The sequence below is a fragment of the Charadrius vociferus genome, unplaced genomic scaffold (assembly GCF_000708025.1).
Source record: "Charadrius vociferus isolate BGI_N301 unplaced genomic scaffold, ASM70802v2 scaffold385, whole genome shotgun sequence".
In the NCBI taxonomy this organism is placed as follows: Eukaryota; Metazoa; Chordata; class Aves; order Charadriiformes; family Charadriidae; genus Charadrius; species Charadrius vociferus.
The window spans coordinates 7,552,381-7,576,630 of NW_009648925.1; the positions used below are offsets into that span (position 1 = coordinate 7,552,381).

The 24,250-nt window shown below is 37.3% G+C and overlaps 1 protein-coding gene across 1 annotated transcript in view; it reads left to right on the forward strand.

Annotated features, from left to right (window-relative positions):
• The first annotated feature begins 482 nt into the window (after positions 1-482).
• XRCC5 (X-ray repair complementing defective repair in Chinese hamster cells 5 (double-strand-break rejoining)) overlaps positions 483-24,250 on the forward strand; it is a 51,550-nt gene continuing 27,782 nt past the window's right edge. Inside the window, exons 1-12 of the mRNA XM_009887331.1 lie at positions 483-594; positions 1,166-1,349; positions 2,547-2,595; positions 4,122-4,244; positions 7,122-7,310; positions 10,211-10,325; positions 12,021-12,159; positions 14,208-14,320; positions 17,962-18,024; positions 18,707-18,844; positions 20,231-20,321; positions 21,590-21,723. Of these exons, the coding sequence (XP_009885633.1) occupies positions 517-594; positions 1,166-1,349; positions 2,547-2,595; positions 4,122-4,244; positions 7,122-7,310; positions 10,211-10,325; positions 12,021-12,159; positions 14,208-14,320; positions 17,962-18,024; positions 18,707-18,844; positions 20,231-20,321; positions 21,590-21,723 (1,416 nt within the window). The 5' untranslated portion in view covers positions 483-516. The remainder of the gene's footprint in view (positions 595-1,165; positions 1,350-2,546; positions 2,596-4,121; positions 4,245-7,121; positions 7,311-10,210; positions 10,326-12,020; positions 12,160-14,207; positions 14,321-17,961; positions 18,025-18,706; positions 18,845-20,230; positions 20,322-21,589; positions 21,724-24,250) is intronic.

The following is a 24,250-nucleotide window of genomic DNA, read 5'->3' on the forward strand; positions in this document are numbered from 1 at the left end:
AGTCATTCTTATGTTCTTGGGTTAGACCAAACAGTGGTCTGCAGCTATTGCAGGCTACCTTGAGGAATGGATGTAGCTGTATAAGCTTGTATCTCCACCTTGTGTTGTGCTGATAGTTGTCAACTGAAATATCTGTTTTATTTCCTAGTGTAGAAGAGCCCTTAATCCCTGATATGTTTACAGCATTGAGTAGAAATTGCACCTCTTGACAGATTATTGTGTAACATAGGATTATTTGCGTTTTCCATTGAGATGCCTGGAACCATGGTATAGGATTAAATGATTCTCAGTTCAGTGCAGTTGTACTGGTTCTGTCCTCCACCATCGTCTTGTATTAACCGTTACTGTAAAAGAAACCAATACTGACGTAGTTGGATTTTTAGGTTTTTTTATGTTCAAGGATCTGAACTAACCCTTTCAAGTAATTATGCTTATGTTGGCTCTTTTACATTCTTATTCAGTATTGTCTTTTCTTTCTAGGCAGCCATAGTGCTGTGCCTGGATGTAGGCTTTACAATGAGCTATTCTGCCTCTGGTGAGGAATCTTCACTTGAACAAGCCAAGAAGGTTATGACAAAGTTTGTGCAGCGACAGGTATATGTGATTTTATATGAGATTAAAACCTGTTAAAAAGGGAGAGGAAATGATGACATCTGTGGAATATTTTCCTCATTTACTAATAATTGAAACAAATGAGAAATGAGTAAGAATTAGTCTGTTTTTATGCATGAGTAACTGAGCTCTTTGTTTCAGCTGTACTTTTGTAGAGATTTGGCAGTTGGATTGGTCACTATTTTTCTTTAGGGCAGTAGAAGCTTTTACGGGGAAAAAAGTTACTCTTTCTCTAAAACGTTTCAATAACCTTAAGATTTACCATATTGAAAACTCATTTCAGGGACTGAGTCAGACAGTTTTACTTGTTTTATCTCAGGTAGCCTTATGTCAGTCTTGTTGGTTTAATTATATCTAAATTAGTAAACTGTCCATAAGGTTACATTTTGGTAGGATAACACTGAAAAAGTAAGACAAAGTAAATCCCCTGCACTGCAAAGTAAATCTCCTGCACACTGTTTCAAAATTAGTTGATCTTGCTCAAGTCTACCTAATACAAATGTGCATGAATCTACCTGTGTTTTTATACGTGTTTTGTATTTTCTGTTTCCAGGTTTTTGCTGAGAGTAAAGATGAAGTTGCTGTAGTTTTGTTTGGCACGGGTGGTACTAGGAATGCCCTTGCCAGTGGGGATCAATACCAAAACATTACTGTACATAGGTCATTAATGCTACCAGATTTTGATCTGCTGGAAGACATTCAAGATGGGATTAAACCAGACTCTGAACATGCAGACTGTATCCTTTCATTGTAGAGCGCTTCTTGAACTGATGCAGCTACATAGGAGACAGAAGTTATTGTTGTGAAAGGGGCTCAGATTTGCTTCCAAAGTTTTAACTGCTAAGAGAATTCAGCTAATTTGTGTTTGTAAGTTTGTTCAAAAGCAGATTAGCTACTTTTTGATATTCTTTTAGGCTAGCAGATGGAGTCTTGGCCTTAAGCAATTGTTGCTTTTATGAAGTGTTCTGATAACTAAAGAGCACAAAGATAGCAATAACATAATTTTAGGCCTCAAATAATGCATGTGTTTTTAAAAATAGTGTTGCAGAACTTGGTGTATACTTTGTTGTCAAATAAAAATATTCTTTACGAAATACGTCAGCCGAAGTACCAGAAGCCAGCCAAAGCAGAATAGAGGTTTATCGGATTAATTTCTATATAAAGCATTGCTAACATTGCTACACGTCACTTGCTGTTTTGAATGTTGTTCATGTTGAATGTATTCTGTTGTTAGCTGCGTAAGAGTTTTAAAAGAGGGCAATCTATATAGCATCCCTCTGTGTTTCGGTTGCATACTGTTCTAACTTCCCCTGTTGTCTTCCCTCTTTTTGGCCATAAAATGATTGTTGTGAGCTCTGTTCAGACTGTCAGAGCTGTTTCAGAAAAGTGTGCAGCCAGTCAGCTGTACCGTAGCAGAAGCAGCGTCATGGTCCTTCTTCAGTGGGTGGGCAGGTTTGTGTGCAGTGGTAAAAATATGTTCCCAATGAAAATTGTGGCAAGGAAGAAACTATCAAGAGATTGCCGGATGCAGGTATTTTGAAGGAAAACTTGCATGAGAAGATGATATCATGTATTGAAAATATATATATAATTTTTTTTTGTGGATTCAAAGTAACATTGTGAAGACTAGATTTCCCTTTCATTGGTCTTGAGCCTCCTCATTGGCAGTTAAAAGATCGAGCCCTTAAGCAGTCTTTTTACTGTGGCATCAGATAAATGGGGAAGAGACAAGATGACAAAACAGAAAAGTTATATAGGAACCCCTTGCACTGTAGATATTTGAAGAGTACTTGTCTCAAAAAATTGTCGGCTTGTTAACTAATATGCATGTTTGTCAGTGTTTGGGGGAGAGTGAAAACAAGGTTGTTTCATAGGAAAAACACTTCTGTGACATGATTCATGTTCTAAATGAGATTTTTCCTAAACTAGCTTAGTTCTGGATGCAATTATTGTGTGTATGGACCTGCTTCAGAATGAAACACTGTGAGTGTGTAACCCAAAATCTTTTACAGAATTCTGACCTTGCATTTTGGAGCTTATCTGATTTCTTGTTGGTATTACACTTCTAGTATTGTGTAAATATGGAAAGTGCTTTTTTTTAAAAAAAAAAACAAACCAAAAACAAACACCCCACTACAGAAGTCTGTCCCTGAAGAATCCCCAGGAGAGAACTAGCTTTTCCAAACAATCTAAGAGCTTTCTGACACAACTGGGAACTTTGCAGTAGATTTATGAGAATATTAATGCCATTGTACAGGGCACAAAGACTTCACTTAGTGTGATCTATTTTCAAAAAAACATTAATTCAGATGTTAAAATGCCTAGAAAAGGGCTACCAAATTTGTAAGGGTAATGGCATATTTTACAAAGAAAAAAAGAAAACAGAACTAGAAAGGTGAATTTGTTCAGCCTAGCAAATTAAAGGCTGTTGGACATACCGTGGCTGTTTTTAAATATGCAGGCTGTGGGAGATAAATATGCAGTAGGAAAAAACACTGTTTAAGCTGAAAGAAATGTTGACACAAGTGTTATGAAGTTGTCAATCAGTGTACTTAGACTCGAAATACGACTGTTTCCAAGACTCAGTGGACTGGTGGTCCAGGGCAAGGAAGATAGCCTTACTTTCTCTCAAAACAGAGATTCATCTTGTTGATAAATAGATTATATGATTTAATTGTGAATGCAGAAGACTAGACAATAATGCAATTTGTGTTTTTATGAATAAAGTCTAATCAGTGCAGAAAGCTGTATCAATTTTAACAGTTAAAACTGAGTAGTGAATTCAAATCACTGCATTTTTGTCAGTATAGCCTGGAATACCTATGGACCAGCTGCTTTTGTTACTTTGTAAGTTGCTTTTATACACCAAACCCTTTGATATGGAGTTTACCTTCAGTTGAGGAAAATAGTATTGGGTAAAAATTCAAGAAAATCACCCATATGCTTGCCTGTCCAGATTAAAACTATAGCCGTTTAACTGAAGTTTGTTCTGTTGCTGGTGGAACTTTCTGGTGTTTATTGTTACTACTTTTTAGCCTATTAAGTTGGCTTTAAAGTCCATCTTATGCAATGAATCTACTGAATTACCTTACTAGAATGGAAACCCCGCCAGCAACGCTAATTTAAAATACATTTTCCATTTTCACAAGGACAGACACAGCTGCAAAGGAAATATACACTATAATCAATAAACAACCTAACATATTTTATTAGCATTTTATCTGCATTGGTGAAAATTGGCAGAATTCCATTAATTTATGCGTAGTTAGTGATTTATACAGTCACAGGGCTAGAGCCCTCAATTTTAGGGGGTAGGAGCAAGTAGGGGGAATCATAAAGATAAGAACTTACCATAAATAATGAGTAATGATAGACCAAGTTCTACCAAGTAGGTTTGTTTATTTTAAGTGTATTACTTTGGTAAAGCTTCAATTTGTAAGGAAAGAATTGGACAAAGGCCTTCTAGATAATATTTCCAATATATGTAAATGTTCTTTTTGTATTTTAAGAGGAAAGAAATTTGAGAAGAGACACATTGAACTGTTTACAGACCTAAGCAGTCCTGTCAGTGAGGATCAGCTGGAAATTATCATTGCTAACCTGAAGAAAACTGGAATTTCAATTCAGTTTTTGTAAGTATGGAAGTGGCTGTTACACACTGTGCCATTTTTAAAAGTGAAATTATTATTCTTCCTTAATAACAATCTTGAGTGAACTGGTGATCTGTTGGTGCATTGTTTCTATAGAGGTGTACCATTATGTAATAGATTGTTGTAAGTAGTTATATCAATTACACATGCCATGAATTCCAGTTATGAACCAAGTCTCCTTGATCAAGTGATGTGCTAATGCATGCTAAGATGATGGCTTCTTCTCCAGTTAAGCTTATAGCCAAAATCTGAAATGGGAGACAAAAGATCTATACAAGCAGAGAAGTGAACCAGAAATAGTCTCAGAAGCAGTGGTTTGTCACAGCGACAGCCTGGATCCTTTTAGGTAAAGGAGCTACTGGGAACAAATAATGAGGTAGTGTTGCAGATGTTTATAGCCTGATTCTGGTGTCAATAGAAGAGCAAGTCTGAGGAGGAGGGTTATGTGTTCACAGTGATGGGCTTGGAAAAGGCAAGTGGAAAATGGAAGCAATATCTTAAGTGTTAGGGCAGGAATCCCTTGGCTGTCTTGGTATTGGTATAGGCGTTGATCTGAAGAATCAATAGTGGACTGAGATCTGTATTAGTTGTTGCACATGATGGCAACATAGGAAGCTGTAGGCCTTCTAGTAGGCGTTTATTTAAAAGCAAAGCTTTGTGTGAATGTTAATGTTTGCTGTTTATAACAAATAATTTCACAGGAGAAAGTTAAAGCTGCAGTTTTCATTCTGACCGCTTTAATATTTACTTCCGCCTAGATCGAGCATTCTGTAAGGAGCGATGTTGTGAACTTGGTAAATTCATTAAAGCTATTTGCAGACCCAACTGCAAGATAACAGAGGGGTTAGGTAGGAAAGGGTGACTGAAAATCATGGGCTGATCATCCATGGAAAATTCTTTTTTTGCCCGGGCTTGGGAGGGGATGAATGTAAAAACATCAGACTACTCAGGTTCTGTCTACACAGCAAAAGATGTGCTTGCAACATGCCTTGACATCCCCCTTCTAGGTTATTTGAGCTATTGTTGGCACTGGAGACACAGTACCACGAACCTGAGTACCTGGCTGCCAGCCACAATACATCTTTCGGAGACCTGGTATTTAGCCCCTGCTACCTTGTCTCCATACCTGTAGTTTGCTATGCAGACTAGCACAGGTGCTACCAACACAAGTCAACGTTGCAGTTTTATTCTGTGAGATTTCTGATCTGTCTTTATCTTTTCTTTGTCTCTAATGTAGCGAAGGAAGAGCCCCATGGCTAATAAAAGCACTGAGGAAATGTTGCTGTTAAGGCATCAACTGCAGATTTATGCCCTGTCTCCCAGGCACAAGCGCAAATGATGCTTTGAGAAATACGTGTACAAATGTAAAATACTCAGGATACTGGTTTCAAAATAATTTCTTGATAAGCCTTGTCTTCTTGTTATACCCATGCTTCCATCTCTTACACCCTGTTTATTGATTAGGTTGCAACTTGTGGCAGATAGTTGGTTATCCTCTCTGATATCAAGTGCCAAGCACGTGCCAAGCACTGCGTAGCTTTGAGTATTACACAGCTCTCATCACGGGAGTCTCTAAGCACTGTATAGTGAAAGTAGTCTAACTTTTATGTATCAGAGGATTGAAGCTTTTGCTCTTGTCACAGCTTTAAAATACAATTTCTCTATTTGTTAGTGGATGCTGCTTCTTAAAAAGATACCGAACGCTTTGCTGAAGTTTGATCTTTAATTCTGCTGTGTGTGACATTGTGCATATTGTTAACTCTGCTTATTATATGTTGCTCCACAGGTAAGTTTAGTGAGGACTAATGAGGTGAAAGTAAGGTAGAGATCTGTAGGCTACTTTTTTTTTAAAACATAATACAGTGCTAAAATTCTTCTACTTTGTGGAAATGTGGTAAAAGATATCATGTGGTTCATTCAAAATTGGATCAGATGAAAGATTTGAAAAATCTGCAGGCATTGTTGGGCACATAGAGTAGAGGATCTTGCACATCTCTCTTTTCTGTGGTTATTGTACTTAGTTAACTCTTATATTTTGAAGAGCAGCAAAATCATTTTATCTAGAGCCTCTGGCTAAATTTTTAAATCTGATTCTTGAAGTGCGGGAAAATGTGTCATCTTCAGTCAGAAATTCACCTGGTGGTGTAAGTTATTAAAATCTCAGATTAACATTTATTCCAGAAATACCTAATAGTCCCACTGCAGAGAAAGTCCCGTTTGCTGGCATTTAGAGCCGATACAGAACCACAGGCCTGGAATGGCTTTTAACAAGTCATCTAGAGCAATCCTCTACTTCAGACTGTGTCAGTTGTATGTATGTCATTGCTGAGCGGTGTTTGTCTAATCTTTTTATAAAGATTTCTAGTGATGGAGACTATCTCCTCAGGCAGTTGGTTTTAGAGATTATGGTTTTGAAGTGCCTTTATCAGGTTTTTGAATATCTGACCTGACTCCATGATGTAATTTGAGTGCAGGCTGCACATGAAGAATCGATTGTTCACTTCCTCTCTGCAACATCCTTTTATATTTAAGACTGTCTTACCTTCTGACTCCCTTCGTATTTTGCTCAATCTTTTTTCACAGATCTTATTTTCTAATCAGCATTGTCTGTACTCCCTAATCCCTTCCTGTACGTGCACATCATTATTGATGTATGATGCCCAGAACTGGTGGAACGCTCTGGTCAAGATGTTATCAATGCCAAGTAGACCAGAAATAGTGCTTCATCTGTTTTGCAAGCCATGCTTCTCTTTATATATCTGACAACAGCTAGATAGAAATTGTTGATCCTGATACTTGATCCTTGGTTATTTTAATGAAGAAGAAAGTCAAGCCAACTGCTTCTGCTTGTGTTCTTAGTCTGCCGTTTCCAGTGGATGTTGGTGATGGAGGTGGAGACACAAGTGCCAGCGTACATTCTCAAACGCACCTCAATGCTTTTCCAAGCAAAGGTTTAACGGAGCAACAGAAGGAAGGCATTGTTGTGGTGAGGAAACTGATGCATACTTTGGACGAAGAAGGAGGGCTGGAAGAAGTTTATACTTTCAGGTAAACTTGGCTAATCCTCTTTATCACACTGTAAATTTACTTTCTGATTTCTTCCCCAAAAGATGGAATTAAGTAATCAGTCACTTGGCTTCCAGTTTCAATGAAGTGAGTGAAATTATATAACTTCTTGTACACTCAGTCCCATTCAAACAGCTTCTTCAGTGGCCTTAGAATGGGTAGAAAAGCTTACAGATTTCAGTGGAAAATGAATTTTCTATACCTGTATTTAAAGAATAAAATCAGTTTTCTTCCATCTTTAGTGTTGGTGGATTTTGGAGGGAAAGTCTCTATAAATGAGGTTTCAAAAGCATGTTTTGGAAAGAGTTGTAATTTGTGACATAGTGCAGGTAGAACATTTGCATTTAATTTGCCTTTGTTCCTTGGTTTCAGACTTCTTTAGCTCACTAGTTTATCAAACTCCCACAAGTGTTTTAAGTAATGTTGTTTGTTGAATCCTGCTCTTTAATCACAGATTACTGTGCTATTGTGTCAAACAATATACTTTTTTAACAGCATTCCTAATGCAAGAATTGAAAGCTGTTTTTTCACTTCATGTTTCCCCAATGAAAGAATAAAAATATGCGTGTCTAAAATATTGTAGCTAATGATGTATCCAAGACTTTTCCACATATGTGGGAAAACAAGCGAAAGGCATCTATGCACCTTATAAAAGTCTGATTTTATTGTCTTTTATTGTCTATTCTACAATTATGAAGTATGATCTTTTACACAGTGTGTTTTTCAGGAAACTTAGCAGACCATAGCTGCAATGTGATTGTCAAGTGTAATTTTTAGATGAGGTACCTGTAGGTTTGCATGCTGTTACTCGTCATTTTATATGTGGGATTTCCTTCCCCCAGCCTGCCCAACTGATCTGCTTTGCACCTGAGCTGTCACTTAAGCTGTTACTTGAGCATTACTGTGGAGTAGTGAAGAAAAATGTATTGCTGTATGTATTCCATGCTAGTCAACAGCGTGGTCTGAGCCTCTAGAAAAAAAGCAGGCTTTGTCATTGCATCAAAAGGCTGCACAGAAAAGCAGTATCTTTCTGGGCCTATTTATCCTTTAGGATAATCCATATGCATGAAGCTACTATGTGTCTTGGCCCCTTCTTTATATTTTTTTTTTATTGCAGGCTCTTGCTACTGCATAAGCTGTCTTTTTGCCATGCTTTCAGGGGAAATACGAAATCTTTGGTTAAATAGGCATTTAGCTAATAGATTAAAGCTTTAGTTGTTCAAGTTGTTTAAGAATATGTGAGGTTTTAGATGCAGTTAAGTTGCTTATGAAGATTTAAGAAGTTAGTCTTGCAAATCTGTCATGATAATTTACCAACTCAGATACAGTCTCTGTTTTCCTATATTCATTATTCCTTCTGCTAAGAATATTTCAACTCTTGTGAAAATAAAGTAGTTATGCCAGGAAAGTGAGAGAGAAAATTTTGTTGTATTGTTTTAGGGTTTGGTATTCTGACTATCAGGCAGGAGGTACTTCTGCTGCCACTGGGTTTGGGGGAGGGGATTGGAGAGCAGAGAAGAGATGTGTTTTTAAAATACCAGTTGAAATGTGCGTTTACTAGGGTTTTATTGGCTGAATCATCTTTGATAACAGGGAGCATTTGTCTTCTATAAATATAAGAAATTAAAGGATAGAGTTAATAAATTGAGCTTGACATTTTTAGGCATTGGATTTTTGTGTTCATCTTTGAGTGTATGTGTTGCAGTAGTTTTAATGATGTAGTAACAGGTTCTTTTTAAAAATCGTATGTTGATGGTCTATTGCCAGAAAAAGTAATTCTTCCTCCATTCTTTCCTTTCCCTGAGGGGGGGGGGAATACAACGTTTATCTCATTATAAAAGTCCCAGTGCATGTTCTCCTTTCATTGTGCTTCTGTTAATATTTAAAAAAAAACCCCAACCCTGCTCATCCTAAGGAAGTTGAAAAGTTGAATTCTGTACCAGTGTTTTTAGGAGTTGATCTTAATTTCTGCCAGGCAAGTGCTTTAATCACGAGAGAGGTAGATTTTGGGTTCTATCATCATCTGAAAAAAGGTGAGGTTAACACTGTTTTATCTTTACTTCATCATGCAGTAAAGAAATTTATGAGCACTTTCTCTGCACTGGAATTTTATAGCAAAATAGTTGATACAGTTTGTATTAGCTAAAAGCTGTTCTGGGGTGCAAGCCTATTTGATTTCACAGTAATATATTATAAATTACTTTTACTGCCAGTTTTTAATTTTTGAACACCATTGCTTGAAGTTGTGCAATTGAGTTAACACTCTTCAGTACAAAATCATTACAGCTCCTTTTTTGTGTGTGTTATGAACTTGCATATATACTGTTTAGGGTAGAAATATTCAAAGTAACTTGTTTCACTCTAACCAAATGCCCTGAAAATGAGTTCATTAGTACTTCTTTTTTTTAAAAAAAGTGTCAAAAGTTAATTACCACACAAACAAAATCCTGTTAATTGAAAGTAAAGTTTTTATTTCTTCACCTCCACTGCAGAAAACATTTTACCACTTAGAGAAGCCTTTTCTAATTTGGGTTGTTCAGCTAACTAAATGCCCTAATTGAGTGAGCACCAATAAATGTAAAATGCTTAATAAGCAATTGTGTAGTTTCATCACATAAAGACATACTGTCTTTAAGCCCTAATGTCACACCATCACAAAGGCTTGAGATGGGAATAATCTACTATAGCACCTCTTTTTTTTAATTCTCTTTTCTTACAGTAGTTAATGACAAGATTATTCATATGGTTTATTTTCTAATGCTTTATGCAGTCTAAGCTGAAACAAATGGATTCCTGCGTCTCCTTGAAGAGAGTGTATTGTGTGTAATACTTTATTACAGTTCACCGGAGTTCATTTCTATTTTGCTCAATCCTTCATTTAGAGAGAGCCTGGAGCGTCTTTCGATGTTTAAGAAAATAGAAAGAAGACCTATGGCTTGGCCTTGCCAGCTCACTATTGGTTCTAATTTGTCTATAAGGATTGTGGCCTACAAATCTGTAAGTTCGTAAAATTGTGTGTTTTAGTGTATTTTGGCACAAGTTAGGTGCAGCTGCATGTTTTTTCCTTAAAGCTAAGAAAATAAAAGATAAAACAAGATCCAAAATAATTATGGTAAGAGATTTTACGTGTGTAGAAGCCAGTACATCTAAAACTGTGGTTCCCACGGTAACTCTAACTTCCCCATATTGCACGCATGTTAAAGAACTAAAATTCATGATGTACAGAAATAGAAGTAATTGCTATCTACACTGTGACACTTAATGGTATTGAAGTTGACAAACCTGATTAAGATTGCTGTGCTTGTGTGAAGCTTTCCATTTGGCATTAGTGATACATCTGCAGCTCAATAAGACTTAATATATACTTCTGAAGCCCTAGGCATGAGAGGAATTATGCACGTGTTTGTAAAATGGTGGGTATAAATGTTTTACCAGCTATTGTTTCAAATCACATCTATTGTTATTTCAGACTTGGAAAAAGGTATTTTTTTTTTTCAGCTTGTTTGCTTTATACTGTTTGGCAGAGCTTGTGCGCAGTCTGTTTCCCTTACAGTTTATATAGGTCCTTCACACAGTGCTAGGAAGAAGTATGTTTAAACACAGCAAATGTGCAAAATTACAATTATTGAATAATTAATAGGTAACTATATAGTGTGGCAGCATTGATGGATCTGGTGAGGTAAATTGGTTTGTCATTTGAACCCAATACTAAGAGTCTGGCCACTATTGCAGGGTTTCAGGAAGATGTATTATGAAGTTGAAAGATACCTGATTTCTGAGAGATAGGCCTTGAAAGAGATGTCTGCTGCCAGCTTTCTAGTTATACTTATTCATCACTTTTTTTGTTAGGGTATTGTGCCAGACAGGTACAAATACGCAGTAAGAGTCCCTTCCTAAAGGTGTTTACACACAAAATACATGAAGCTTGGGAGAGTAAGCAACGTGAACTGAGTGACTAGCCCGGGGTCATACAGCAGTTGGATCAGAGCTAGGAATAGACTTATGATATCTACTGATGTAATCTATTCTGTCTTTTCTGTTTTCTGCCCGGTTCTCTATTTTTCTTCTCATGCACTAAGTATACCATCAATTTCACTTAAGTAGAGAGAAAAGAAAGCATTTTTCTTTCCCTGTAATTGGGAAACATTCACTCATTGCAGATATTTATTCCTTCTTTCCCTTCCTTCTTTCCCTTCCCAGTGCTGTAATGCATCTGGGTTCTATTTCTGCCTTTTGGGGAAGTTGCAGTAATATGGGGTATTTTTATCTTGTAGTGTAGTAAGCCTGATGCAAAACTTGGGCAAACAAGCTGAATGAGCATTGAGCGTTCTTGTATCTTTAGCATATATCTTAATGCTCTGTCAAAAGTGTTTATGTAGGTGGAAGAAGTAAAGTACATAGCAAGCGGGTTGCATGTTATCCTGTGACTAAAAAACTTCCACTAATGACTTAGCCTGTGACTTTAACGAATCACCAAGACAAGTATGTAGTCTATAATATAGTTCAGGTGTGAGGTCTCCTACAGGTGAAACTGCGTGCTGAAAGCACTGTGGTAGCAGTCAGAGATGCATGTTTGGGGCTGTCATCAGTCCCTTATTTCACTTGGTCTAAACATTTTTTGCATGTTCTGGTAAGCACTCTGGATCCCACTGAAATGTTAAATATTCTTTTTCTTTGAATGCTGATATAAAGATGACAGAAGAGAAGGTGAAAAAAATTTGGACAGTTGTGGATGCTAAAACCCACAGAAAAGATGATGTGCAAAAAGAAACTGTTTACTGCTTGAATGATGATGACGAGACAGAGGTTCAGAAAGATGATACTATTCAAGGTATGACTTCTTTATGCGCACCCTGAAGACAAACTGAAGTTAATGGCTTGTACTCTTAAATCACCTAAGTGCTTTTTAGTTTTATATGTTGAAGCCTAAGCTGTCATCTTAAAATGTAAGCTCTGTGAGCTGGTGGAACACAGACTGTTATGTGAGACTCTTTTGTCTTCACATAGTTTAAAAATTCTTACCTTTGCCAGTAATAGGAATAATAATAATACCACCAGGTGGAACTTGAAGGCACTACAGCTTCCTAAACTGCGTTCTGTGGAGGACTATACCTCAGTTCTGTAGCGAGTAGTGCGGCTACCTCTACTCTTTTTTCAAATCTTCAGTTGTACTGATAACATGAATACTTTCATAACACTGCTTCTTTTTCCTAGATAAGCAACTGCTCTAGATATTCTGCAATTGGGAAAAAGAAACCATTAAAGCAAGGTTTAGCATTCAAGAGTCTGTTAGCTTTGCTGTTTAAATTCTGTAACAGGTTAAATCTGAAGTAGTGCTTTGCAGAATATATAACCTTCAGCTTCTTTCTGAGTGGATTAAATTCCTTAGAAGACCAAAGGGCCCAGAAACAGTATGAAATAGCCTGCTTTTTTAAAATGGAGTTAAGAAATGTGTTCAATTTATTCTGATTTTATAGATGTATTTTGTTCCTACGTTTTTTCTCTCCTTTGCAGTTTCAATCGCACACAAGTGGGGCAAGCGTATTAACTATAAAGGGGGGAGCTATTCAGATAAGTGTAGAAAGTGATGTCAAATATAAAAAATTGAAAAATTAAGATAAATACTGTATTTTTTTATTTAACTTCTTTCAGTTGTAGCAATCATAGGTGTTTTGTAGCAGTAGCAGATAAAAATGTCCCAATGACAGTGTGATTTTCTTTGGTTCTTTAAGCAGAAGTGATAGTTAAAAGCTAGTAGTCTATTTTATAACTTCAAAACTTTTAGTAAAATTAAAAAAAAAATCCACTTTTTATAGTGAATATATTTTGAAGCATTTGTGACCATTTTCTGCTGATGTTCTGACTGCCTAAGTTGGTGAGTGGTTGTGAGATACTAGTAAGAGGAAGTGATGAACAGTTCAACATGAACAAAAGAGACCAAAAATTTCTCTATCAGTGGTGTGATATTTCTTACAGTTAAAGAGCTGCTGATGTCTCGTGGACTTTTGTGGAGCGTTTGAGAAATGTCATAATTAGGCAATATTTTGCACTTGAGGCACCCATACTGAAATTTATTTCATTCTGCCTCCATGTATCTGCTTTTCAATTTCCAGGAAAATGTATCTGCATATAGATTTTTTTTTTTTTTCATCCAGGGGTTTACCTCTGCTGCTTGTGCTTTCTTTGCACCTGAGGATATCGTCCTTAGTCTGTGACAGTATGATAAAGTGATGTTGTTACAGGGAGGGTATTGGAGCTTGAGGTGCGCAAATAAGAAGTTGGAACAGATGATACCTCTGAGAAACTAACAGTTTCCTGTTTTGTGGAGATACCCCCGTAATGGAAGGCACGGGAAGTAAAACATAGACGTGTATAGAAAGATCACTTCTGCATACAAGAGTGTTTTGGTTTTCCATTGCTTTTGAAGGTGTATCTCACTTCCACTGCTTACACATTTTGTTCTCTGAATCTTTTTTGGTGTCATTTCCTGTCCATGATTTGTGGTATGTTAGGGGTTCTTTTTGTATTATGTTTGCAGGGAGTGTTGCAGTCTCTTTGCTAAAATCTATTCTGATTTGCTTAATTCTATTCTGTGAGCATAACTCTGTTGGGTAAGATGTTCAGTTCCCTTACTTTCCTGCTCTCTACAAGGGTAATTGCATTACATAAAGCGATGTACAAGGAGTGCAACTGCTGTTCGTGAAGTACAAAATGTGTCTATGGGGTGTGTGGTTTTTTGTTAACAGGGAAAGTAATTTGATGAGCGTGTGTGGAGTGTAGCTGTGGGGCATGCATGCATTGTTAAAATATTGAGAGCTAATTTTGGTGTCAGAATTGTAGGCCCATATGCTTACCAGATGCTCCTCTCTTGTTCTCCAGGGTTTCGCTATGGGAGTGATATAGTTCCTTTTTCCAAGGAAGATGAAGAGCAAATGAAATACAAAACGGAAGCAAAATGTTTTTCTGTTTTGGGATTCAGCAGGTCCTTTCAGGTACAGTACTAAACTTCTTCCCATTCAACTTCCTGGGTTGTTCAAGACAATTGATTTCACTTTGAATTCATTAAATTTGTGGTGTTGTACTGGGTCCCTGCATTGGGAATGGGGCATCTGCAGTCAGGTATACTGGGGTGACTTATTTGCTGGTTCTAGTACACGTAAACATTATGGAGCCTTGTGAAGGAGAGGACCTCGTAAATGTGGCCATTGGGCCCTCAAGTGAAGCAAGAGCCACTGACCTCTGATCTCTGCAAAGTGGAGACAGAGGTACTGTAGTCTCACTTCAGCTCACAAACTTAAATAGTGATGCCAGATCTGCAACAGAAGATGGTCTCTCTTCTGTTCAGGTCATGCAGAAGCCTTCTGGGGCTTTGTCCAGCCATGAGTGTGTTCTTTTTATGTTCTTTTTAACAGAAGAAGCCTCTCCCTCAACATTAAAGAAGCGTTAAGGAAAGCCTGAGAACTGACTGCGTTCGTTCTCGTTTCCATAAGGATTAGTTTGTGAACTGTGACTTGCATCTTGTTTCTACTATAACAAAACCTAAATGTAGTGAAGACTTCATAGAACTTAGATAAAAATGACATAATTCAAAAACTCTTCACATTTCAATGTGATGCTTGGTGTTTGTATGCACTTACCTGTGCTTGTCGTATTAACTTTGCCATTCATTTTACCTGGAGGTTTTAAGAAACTTACATTGAGCAAGTACCTTAATAAAAGCTATTCAGCACAAGGTGATTTCCTGCAGAAAATCCAGGACTTAAGCATTTGGAAAGCCTTAGGCAAAGGCTTAACAAACCCTTCTTGAAGTAGGACACATGAGGAGAAAGTAGAGATGTGAGCGCCAGTAATAGCTAGAAACATTCAGCTGCTTCCACTCTTTCTTCTCCTGGATGTTGCACAGGGTGGCTGAAACTTCACTCTTCTTGGAGTTCACTGCACCCAGTCCCCTTAATAACTCAAAATTGAAAGGATATCGTAGGGCAGCTCTGCGCCTTCTGTTCTGAAAGCTCCCAGTCCTGCTCTTTGAAACGTCGTGCTGCCTGAACAAAATAGAACCCTTGAGAAAGGCTGAGGAAGGAAAGATGCCAATGAAATAGGAAGTATCTGTGGGAGCTTACTCCCATATGGATGTAACTAAACATATTTTTACTGTATGTAAGGTGGCACAGAGACCCCTGCTTGTTGCTAGATATGCCCTTAGACGAATGCAGTGCGCTGGTCCAAAGCATATTATTAACTGAGGAGCCAGGAGCATTGGTTTATTGAAATGAGAAGCCTGCCTAAATGGGAACTGTAACTTGGTTCCTCCTTGAGGACATTTAGAACTTAAAGTTGTTAAGTAACATGGAGGTTTGTGTATGGAAAGCGATTGATTGAGGAAACATAACATGCTTGAGCTTATATGCCCAAAATTGGCCAGGGCAGAGAGGTGTTGGGGACTGCTAAATCATGTACCAGAAGCTGGGTCTAACAAGTGAAGTGTGTCTGAACCCAGTGTTTCAATGAGACAATTTCTTGCATCTTTTCACACGTTATCAGCCTACAGCTGCATCTTACTGTCTTCATTTAATTCTGTAAGATGTATTTCACCATGTGCAGCGTTTTCTTGTGTCGAAGGCTGGCCTCCTATTTTGACTTGAAGTCTGACTTTTATTGAAAACAGAAACTGAGAGGAAAACAGATGAGAAGCATCATGCTCCTGTAAGCAAGCAGTTATTTCACATGGATTTTTTTTTTGCCACTGTTGGTCAGATAGTGTAGTAATACCTTCAAATACAGTTAGGAATTAATTAATATAAACTGAAAGAGGGTAGATTTAGACTAGATATTAGGAAGAAATTCTTTACTGTCAGGGTGGTGAGATGCTGGAACAAGTTGACCAGAGAAGTTGTGGATGCCCCATCCCTGGAGGTGTTTAAGGACAGACTGGATGGGGCGTTGAGCAACCTGGTCTAGTGGGAGGTGTCCCTGCCCATGGCAGGGTGGTTGGCACTAGGTGATCTTCAAGGTCCCTTCCAACCCAAACCATTCCATGATCTATGGTAATTGTAGGAATCTAATTAGTTGTAGGAATACTTTTGGTTCACATAAATACACCTCAGAGAATTAACACATTGGGTGTGGTTTTTTAATGCACAAACTATTTACTGCTTTTGATAATTTTTGTAATGTACTTGTCTATGGATTTCATAACAAATAGGAATTACATATTGTGTGCTCTGGTCTTGTAACTAGAAGTGTGAGTAATTATGCTCAATAGTAGTTGCATAGACCTCAGTGGAATAAAATTATTCATGTGTGATTGCAGGATTAAAATTACACTGTGTAGATAATGATATCAAAGTTTTCAACTACAACTGGAGTTTTCAAGTCACACGCTTTCCTTATATTTTGGTTTCTGAATTTTATTGTTTGGAATCATAATACAGACACTATTCAAATGTATGTTTTATATTAAATTGTTTATTTTAAAAACTTGGAGAAAAGGTAATTTATTAACTAGAGAAACTGGAACAGCTCCAAATGCATAATTAAAGAAGGAATAGAACACCTCATATTATTTTTCTGAGTTATTCACATCCCTCAGGAAAGAAGATCAGAGGACTTAAACTTTGATTTTTAATTTATAAGCAATACCATGTAAATCGAGAAATAATACTTGAAAATATAACAAAGGGACCTTTTTTTTTTTTCAAAAAGAAAAGGTGTAGCGATACACAGATCTAGATATTTATACTATATTGAACATAAAATTTCCTGAGCTTTTAAAGACAGAACAGCAAGAAATAATTGCAGGTAGAATAATATGAGTTGAATAATTGTGCTCTAATACATTAAACAGATCTGTTATGGTGCAAGTTGTCACTGGCTTCAGCAGCATTCTGGTAATTTGCTAAATAATGAAACTACAGGTTAGTTTGGAGATAGTGTAATTTGAAGAGTTTTTTTCTTTAACAAAGAAAGGTCATTTTGACCGGTGTTCATAGTAGTGTGCAGTCTCTGTGACAGGTTTTCCACTACAGCAGTGTTTCTCTGGGTATGTCTCGCAGCCTCTGTAGCTCCAGCTACTATTCCATCAATGCCCCTTAATGAAACTGTATTATTTTGAGGGATTCAGCCATGTTCATGAACAGCATAAACACTACTGACAGAAGTGCTTCTTTGCCAGCACAGCTGTATATATTCCAGGTTGCTGTTGAAGTAGCTTTATTAATAAAGATATGACTTTTTTCAGCTCCTTTTTGACATGTCTTTGCTAGGAAAATTTAGTAGCATGGATGTGGTGTCAGTTAGGCTTAGGTCTTTTGTTAGCTACTGTGGTTTTCCACACCAACTTTTTAATTGCTGCAGGGTTATTCAGACTGTAACAGCTGCGAGTACCACTGTCTTTCATTCCTGCCCATCAATAGGAATGTATGAGATTATCTTGCCGGCTGTGACAGAATATCCATATTGAGGGATAAATGGAGATATGAAACAATACACAGGGCTTTAAGTTTTATGGACAGTAATTAAATTTTGTGGCTTCTCACTTGAGTAACGTGTTAGTTGTTTCATAATTTAATTGGTCCGGTCACATTAATGACATTTGGTTTAGATCAGGCTAACTCTCAACCATTTGAATCTGTAGATCCAGAGGCATTACTACATGGGCAACCAGGTTCTGAAGGTCTTTGCAGCTAAAGATGATGAGGTAAGGTGAACTGAACTTTAATGCTGAAGGTGTTTTGCTGTGGAACAGGAAGGAACAGTAGCAGCACTTGAAATTGTTCCTTCTTTCTGTGTTAATAAATATTCTTAATGCAGCTTACAGAATTCTTGTTCCATTTCCCATTAGTATGAAAAGAAGTTGGATTAGACCCCAAATGAGTACCATATCTCATGAATAATGAGAAGCTGGTAAATATTATTTTTATGCCAGGGCATGGGGAACGTGAAATTGGTGCTTAAATCCATTCTCATGCAGAGCAACAGTGTGCCCTGCCACTGTGTTACTTAGAGCAGACCTCAATTATTTTAAATAGTAGAGGTAAAAACCTCACTGTAGTACTCTGATGTGTTCCTTTAAGGGTCTGATTTCCCTCCCTTTCTCTCTCTTGTAATACTTCTGAGAGCTCTCCACATCTAGTGGAAAAGGTGGAATGTGCTGGATCTAAAGTTTGCTTGGCTTTGAACGGATCCACTATCATGATGAGATTTGACCTTTCTGCTTCCTCATTTTTTGAACATGAAAAATGCTTATGTTGAAGTTATAGCTGAAATGGGAACTAGTCCTGACTAAATCAGTGCTGTTGAATTCACCGTGAAAGATGTATTTCAGCAAACTAATGAGAACTTGCATGACTCTAGACTTTTTTCTTTTTTTTTTTTTTCAGAATGCAGCAGTTGCTTTTTCTGCCCTTGTTCATGCACTGGATGAGTTGAAAGTGGTAGCTATAGTGCGTTATGCTTATGATAGGAGATGCAACCCGCAAATTGGGGTGGCTTTCCCGTATATTAAGGATACGTACGAGGTAATTTTTCACCCTTACTTTTCTGTGGAAAGCCTCTGTATTGATGCTTTACAAATACCAATGAAGAAATGATCATATTTGAACCACTCATTTGCAATGTTAAGTAATATCAGAAGAAACCAATGTGACTTAGAGTGATTTTAGGAAATAGTACCAAGTCTTAGGACAAAGAGTTAATAAATAGTATTAAGAAAATTCTGTAGAAAAAATATACAGAAAAGTAATGCCATACGTTTTTATTAGTATCCTGTATATTCCAAATTTAAATAATTCTGATTTTTAGTTGAGTAACATAGTAATCATGTCATGTTTTATCCCAGAAGCATCATTTTTTTTGGTATCTAGAAAGAGTAATGTAATCATATACTTACGTAATAAGTTAGCACTGCTTTCTTGCTGTGTTACTACCTACCTCTCTGCGCACAATCCAAAGTTGCACTAGATTCTTTAATTTTCTTAAACTGTCGATTTATCTTCTGGTTGCTTGGTAGTGCAAAATATGATTTTTGATAGTTGGCGTGGCATTTCAAGCATGTCCAACTATGCTGTTGTCATTAGGTTTCCAAGTCAACTGGAACTGAGGGGAAGAGCTCACAGCATTTAAAGCTATTGTTTAAATTTGTATGGAGAGTTAGGAAGACAGTTTTATATTTATTTACTTAAAAAGGTTAGTTTAAAAGACAGGAGGGGGAAAAAATGAAGTCTGTTTCTTAGGAAAAAGAAAAAGTTTTGTATATGGCAGAATCAGATTTTAAATATTTTTTTTAAAATTCTGAGAGACCCAGAAACAACACAGTGTGTCAATTTTTGCAGCATATGTTTCCACTGATCTTTCTTACGAGAGACTATTGAAAGAGCTAAATATGTATAGCATGGCTAAGCAATGATGGAGGTGGGGGTAGACATAACAATCTTCAGACTTTTGAGGGGTATAAACATAAAGGATGGAAGGGAATTATTTAGGGTGATATGGAATGGAGAAGGTATTTGAATAAAGAAAAAATTAGGCTGAGAATGTTAAAAAGCCAAAACCAACTTTTGACTTTGAAACTATGATAAAAACTCCCAAAGTGCTGATGTGTGGGGTATTTAAAGCTTGACTGGTTGGAACTCTGCACAAGAAAAAAGGATGAGATGGCCTGGGAGGTCCTTATTCCACCAGTAGAAAAATGAGGAGTGTAGCCATCGCTGTATTATAAAATAATGCTGTGTTTTATTCTGCTTAAAACTATGTTGCTCTGTAAATACTTTATTTTAGTATTTTGATACACACAGATACTACATCTTTGGGGTTTTTTTTATGTTGCCCTGATACGGCACTTTGGAATACTTTAGATTATTTTTACTTCAGACTCAGTTGTTTGTTTCTTCTTTTGTCTTGCTCAGTGTCTCATCTATGTGCAACTACCCTATGTAGAAGACTTAAGACAGTACATATTTTCATCCTTGAAAAACAATAAAAAATGCATTCCTACAGGTAAGATAATCCTTCACTGGGCAACTGGACAATGTAACCTACTTGTCTTCCTTTAAGGCACTCTAAAAGACCTAGAATATTTGGCTTTCCAATGAAAACATAAGCTTTGTCATTATTTTGGCTTAGGAAAAAAACCCCAGTGCTTTAGGAATACATTATGGTGATGTCATCTTGAAGCATAAATCTTGTATCAAAACTTTGCCAGCTTAGTTGCAGGCTGAGCAGACGTGAGGTTTGCAGGCAGTCTTTTAAAACTGTCCTGTTAAATGACTTCTGGCTCAGGTTATGGGATTATTAGTCTCACAGGATCTCTGTGATAGACATCTGAGATTTAGTCCTTCATATCCTTTGATCTTTGAACTCATTTGTTAGAATAAATGGCCAAACCTTGTGGGACCTACAGTATGGGATTAGCTAGCTAGAGTTAGAATAGAGGCATCAGCTCCATTTGTACAAAGCTGGTCCTATAGCCAGTTGCAGCCGTTAATATAATCTACAAAGGCAAAGACTGTATTTTCTGTGGTGTGTGGTTTTTTTTAAAGCATGCGCTTACTGGTGCCCAGATTCAGATGCGGGGTGTCTTTGGAGAGCCATAGAACATGCAGCCATACAAAGCTTGACTCACTGTTCTGAGAATTCTGCACAGCAATGAGCATAAATGGATGTAGTTTAAAATCCACTCCCACTTCTTTAATTTGTTCTGAGATCCATTCAATGGGCGTCTGAACGTCAGGGTACGTAAGGCATGCTGGGTTGTTTCTGAAACAGTTTCTATTTTCTTGCCTGTAACCAGCAGTTTGAGAACAAATCTAAAACCTGTCTTACCAAAGCAGTAGTTGACTATTGTGAACTGCGTTAATTTGCAATCATAACTTTTTAAAATTTATATTACACCATTTAGTTTTTCAAGCCAACTGCTCTCCTTATTTTCTAAGTGGCCTATAAACCTTCTGTTGCAAATAAAAACATCTTGAAAAAGAAGAAAAATGGAAGCAGAAAGGCAGCAATAATTGAGGTCTCGGGGGGGCGGGGGGGGGGAGACTTTATGACTTTACATTGTAGTCCTTAAATAAAGCAGGGCTTTTATTACTATGTCCGTTATCTATATTCTTTTTTGTCACATCTATATCTGCAGTGTATTCTGTGGCACATAATGACTTGGTCAAAATGTCACATTGTGAAGTGAATCTTCACGTATAAATTGTTTCAAGAAATGCATCCATCTGCAAGTGTATTTAATTTTTCTTTGTATGTAATTGCTGCCTTAGCGGATCAGTTATCTGCTGTTGATTCTTTGATTGATTCTATGAATCTGGTTTGTGAAGATGACGATGGAGAAACTTTTGAGGACCTGTTTAAGCCCAGTAAAATCCCAAATCCTCATTTTCAGAGGTTATATCAGGTGAGATGATCTATATGGGATTTTTTAAAAAACTACTTTTGTTAAGACTTTTCATCTTTCTGTCTTTCTCTGATTCACGTTGGAAAGATCTGCGTTGTGAAGTGGGAATAGAAATTCATTTGCATACGTAAGTATGGGGTAGCCAGTGATTTCTATGTTGTCCCTGACAGAGATTTTATTCTCAAAATTTCCTGTTTCCAGGAACCTGTGCTGAGATGTCTGCAACAGCATCAGTGAAATTCACAGGCACCTAGACTAGACAAGTTAAAACTTGCTTGGATATCTCAACACTGTATTGCCATGATCATGGTGTGGACATAGACGCAGTCTTCAGCTTCTGGGCAAAGAGAGAATTTGACTGAAAATTGGGGATCTCTATTTCCTTGTTCTGTGTCCCATCAAATCCTGGGCAGGGTCACTTTTCTGTGCATTGTGGCATCTAGCAGTGGTTCCAGAACAGATCAATTTGAGGTGAATTTGATCAGTAGTAAATAGTTAACATTGACATTTAAAATATTCCTTTTGGGTGTCTGTGCTGACACATTTTATGGGCAAGCAGAACGGTTCACACTTCTCTCAGTTATTGTATCAAGCTGTCTACATCTTGATTTATATTCCTTTCATATCTTGAAGATTTTCATCGCAACTGTAAGGATGAGAGACTTAATTATACACTGGAATTCAAGAGCTCAAAAAAAAATGACACAGCAAATTCAAAAATAAGGAAAATTATGATGCAATTTATGCAGCTGCGAAATGGTGTTGTATACAGAGCCATGGAGATATATTGAGTGCGTGACTCCACTCTGAAAATTGACCAAAAATAGTGTTATAGCAACCATGTTCATAATATCTCAACAATTTCAAATGAAAATTTTCAGTTTACAAGTAGGAAGAAGATGCTTTTTTAAGCTAAGAAAACTTACCCTGGCTTTCAAAAGCCATGCTGCCCTCAGTGTTGTCAAAAGAAGCAGAGGATCTGGAGGTCGTATGTATGTTTCAGGAACACATGTAAGCCCACAGTCTTCAAATCCTAGTCTGATTGACACCTGAAGAACTGAGTGTTCCCTTCAAATTCTGCCAGTCATATTGACAAGACAGTGTGTAACTGAATGTAAGATTTGGTCAGTAGCAGGTTATTGCTGGGCAAGAGCTTGAAATGGATTGACCTCTGCATGACTTGTATCTTAGGAAGGGTTGTAAAGCTTGGGTATTACAAAAAAAAAAAGTTTTTGCTTGTAAATGAAACACATGATGGATAGAATTTCCTCCATTATATCACTAGGTACAGTTCTGCATTCTTTTGGTTCAGTGGATGTTGCCTATCAACAAAAGATGTTTGTTTAGGTGTACCATTTGTCTTCTGAAACACTATGATGGTGTTGTCCCAGCAGTTGAGTCAAGTGCTGCTGGAAGACAGTAACTGCGTAACTCACCATAGAGGATAATAGAATTTTGTAAGGGTGAATGCTACTGGTGGAAAAAGTATTTATTGAGTGTTTCAGTGTGCTAGGTAGTATTCAGTTCCCGTCCACAGTGCTTGCTATTTATAAACCCCTAATATACCAGTCCTTTTAGTTCTTTCTATTGCTTTGCACAGCCCCATTTTTTTTGTCTTGGTTACAAAACTGCTATTAATTTGTGTAGGTTGCAGGAAGATTTTTCTCTCCTTTGCTGCAAACATGTTCTAGATTCTTAATATTTTGCTCTTAGACCAAGTGGCACTGTTGGTTACTTAAGAACTATGAAGAAAAATTATACATCGTCTTTGGAATGTAGCCAGTAAATTGATTGGGCTCAACAGGACCTATAGATGGTTTGGAAAAATAACTTTGAAGAAAGGATGAACTCCCCCTTTATTTCCTTCTTCTGTTGCCTCATGAAGATATTTGGAATGATAAGTGACAAGAGCCAGAATTTAAACAGAAACATCAAGCTAAATTATATCTCTGGAAGTTATGGTAGGCATCAGGAAATGACAGAGTGGGTAGAAAGGAGTTGCTGATGTGGAAGATGAGGAATATCCTATATCCAGAGTTTCAACTTTTATTCCTTGCTTCCAGAAAAGCCTAACCAAACTTCCATAATTTTGTGGTGGCAGAGTTCCAATGTCATTAAGTTGCTCCTCCTAAATACAGGGATTTGAAGCACATAAGACGTTTATGAAATGCAGTACTCTATAGCCAAATAAAAAAAATTGCTCCACAATGATTGTTCTGTACTGAGACAGACCTGGGGGGAAGGTTTGTGGGGACGGTGGCCTGCAGCATTGCATAGTTCATGGGATCCAGCTGCAGAGTCTGCATCTAAATATGCTGTAATGGCTCTGTTAGACCATGTGTAAGCGTCTGTAGAGGACTGAGCTTGTTTGTAAGTGGTTGGACTTTACAGTGATGTTCTTTGAAAAAGCAGAGTAGCAGCGGCACATGAGGTGGGTCACCAAAGTCTGTAAGGGCTTTCAGCAACAAGTAGTCTTCTGTAAGTACTTTTAAACTGTCTTCCATAACATCATCATAGGTTAGCTTAG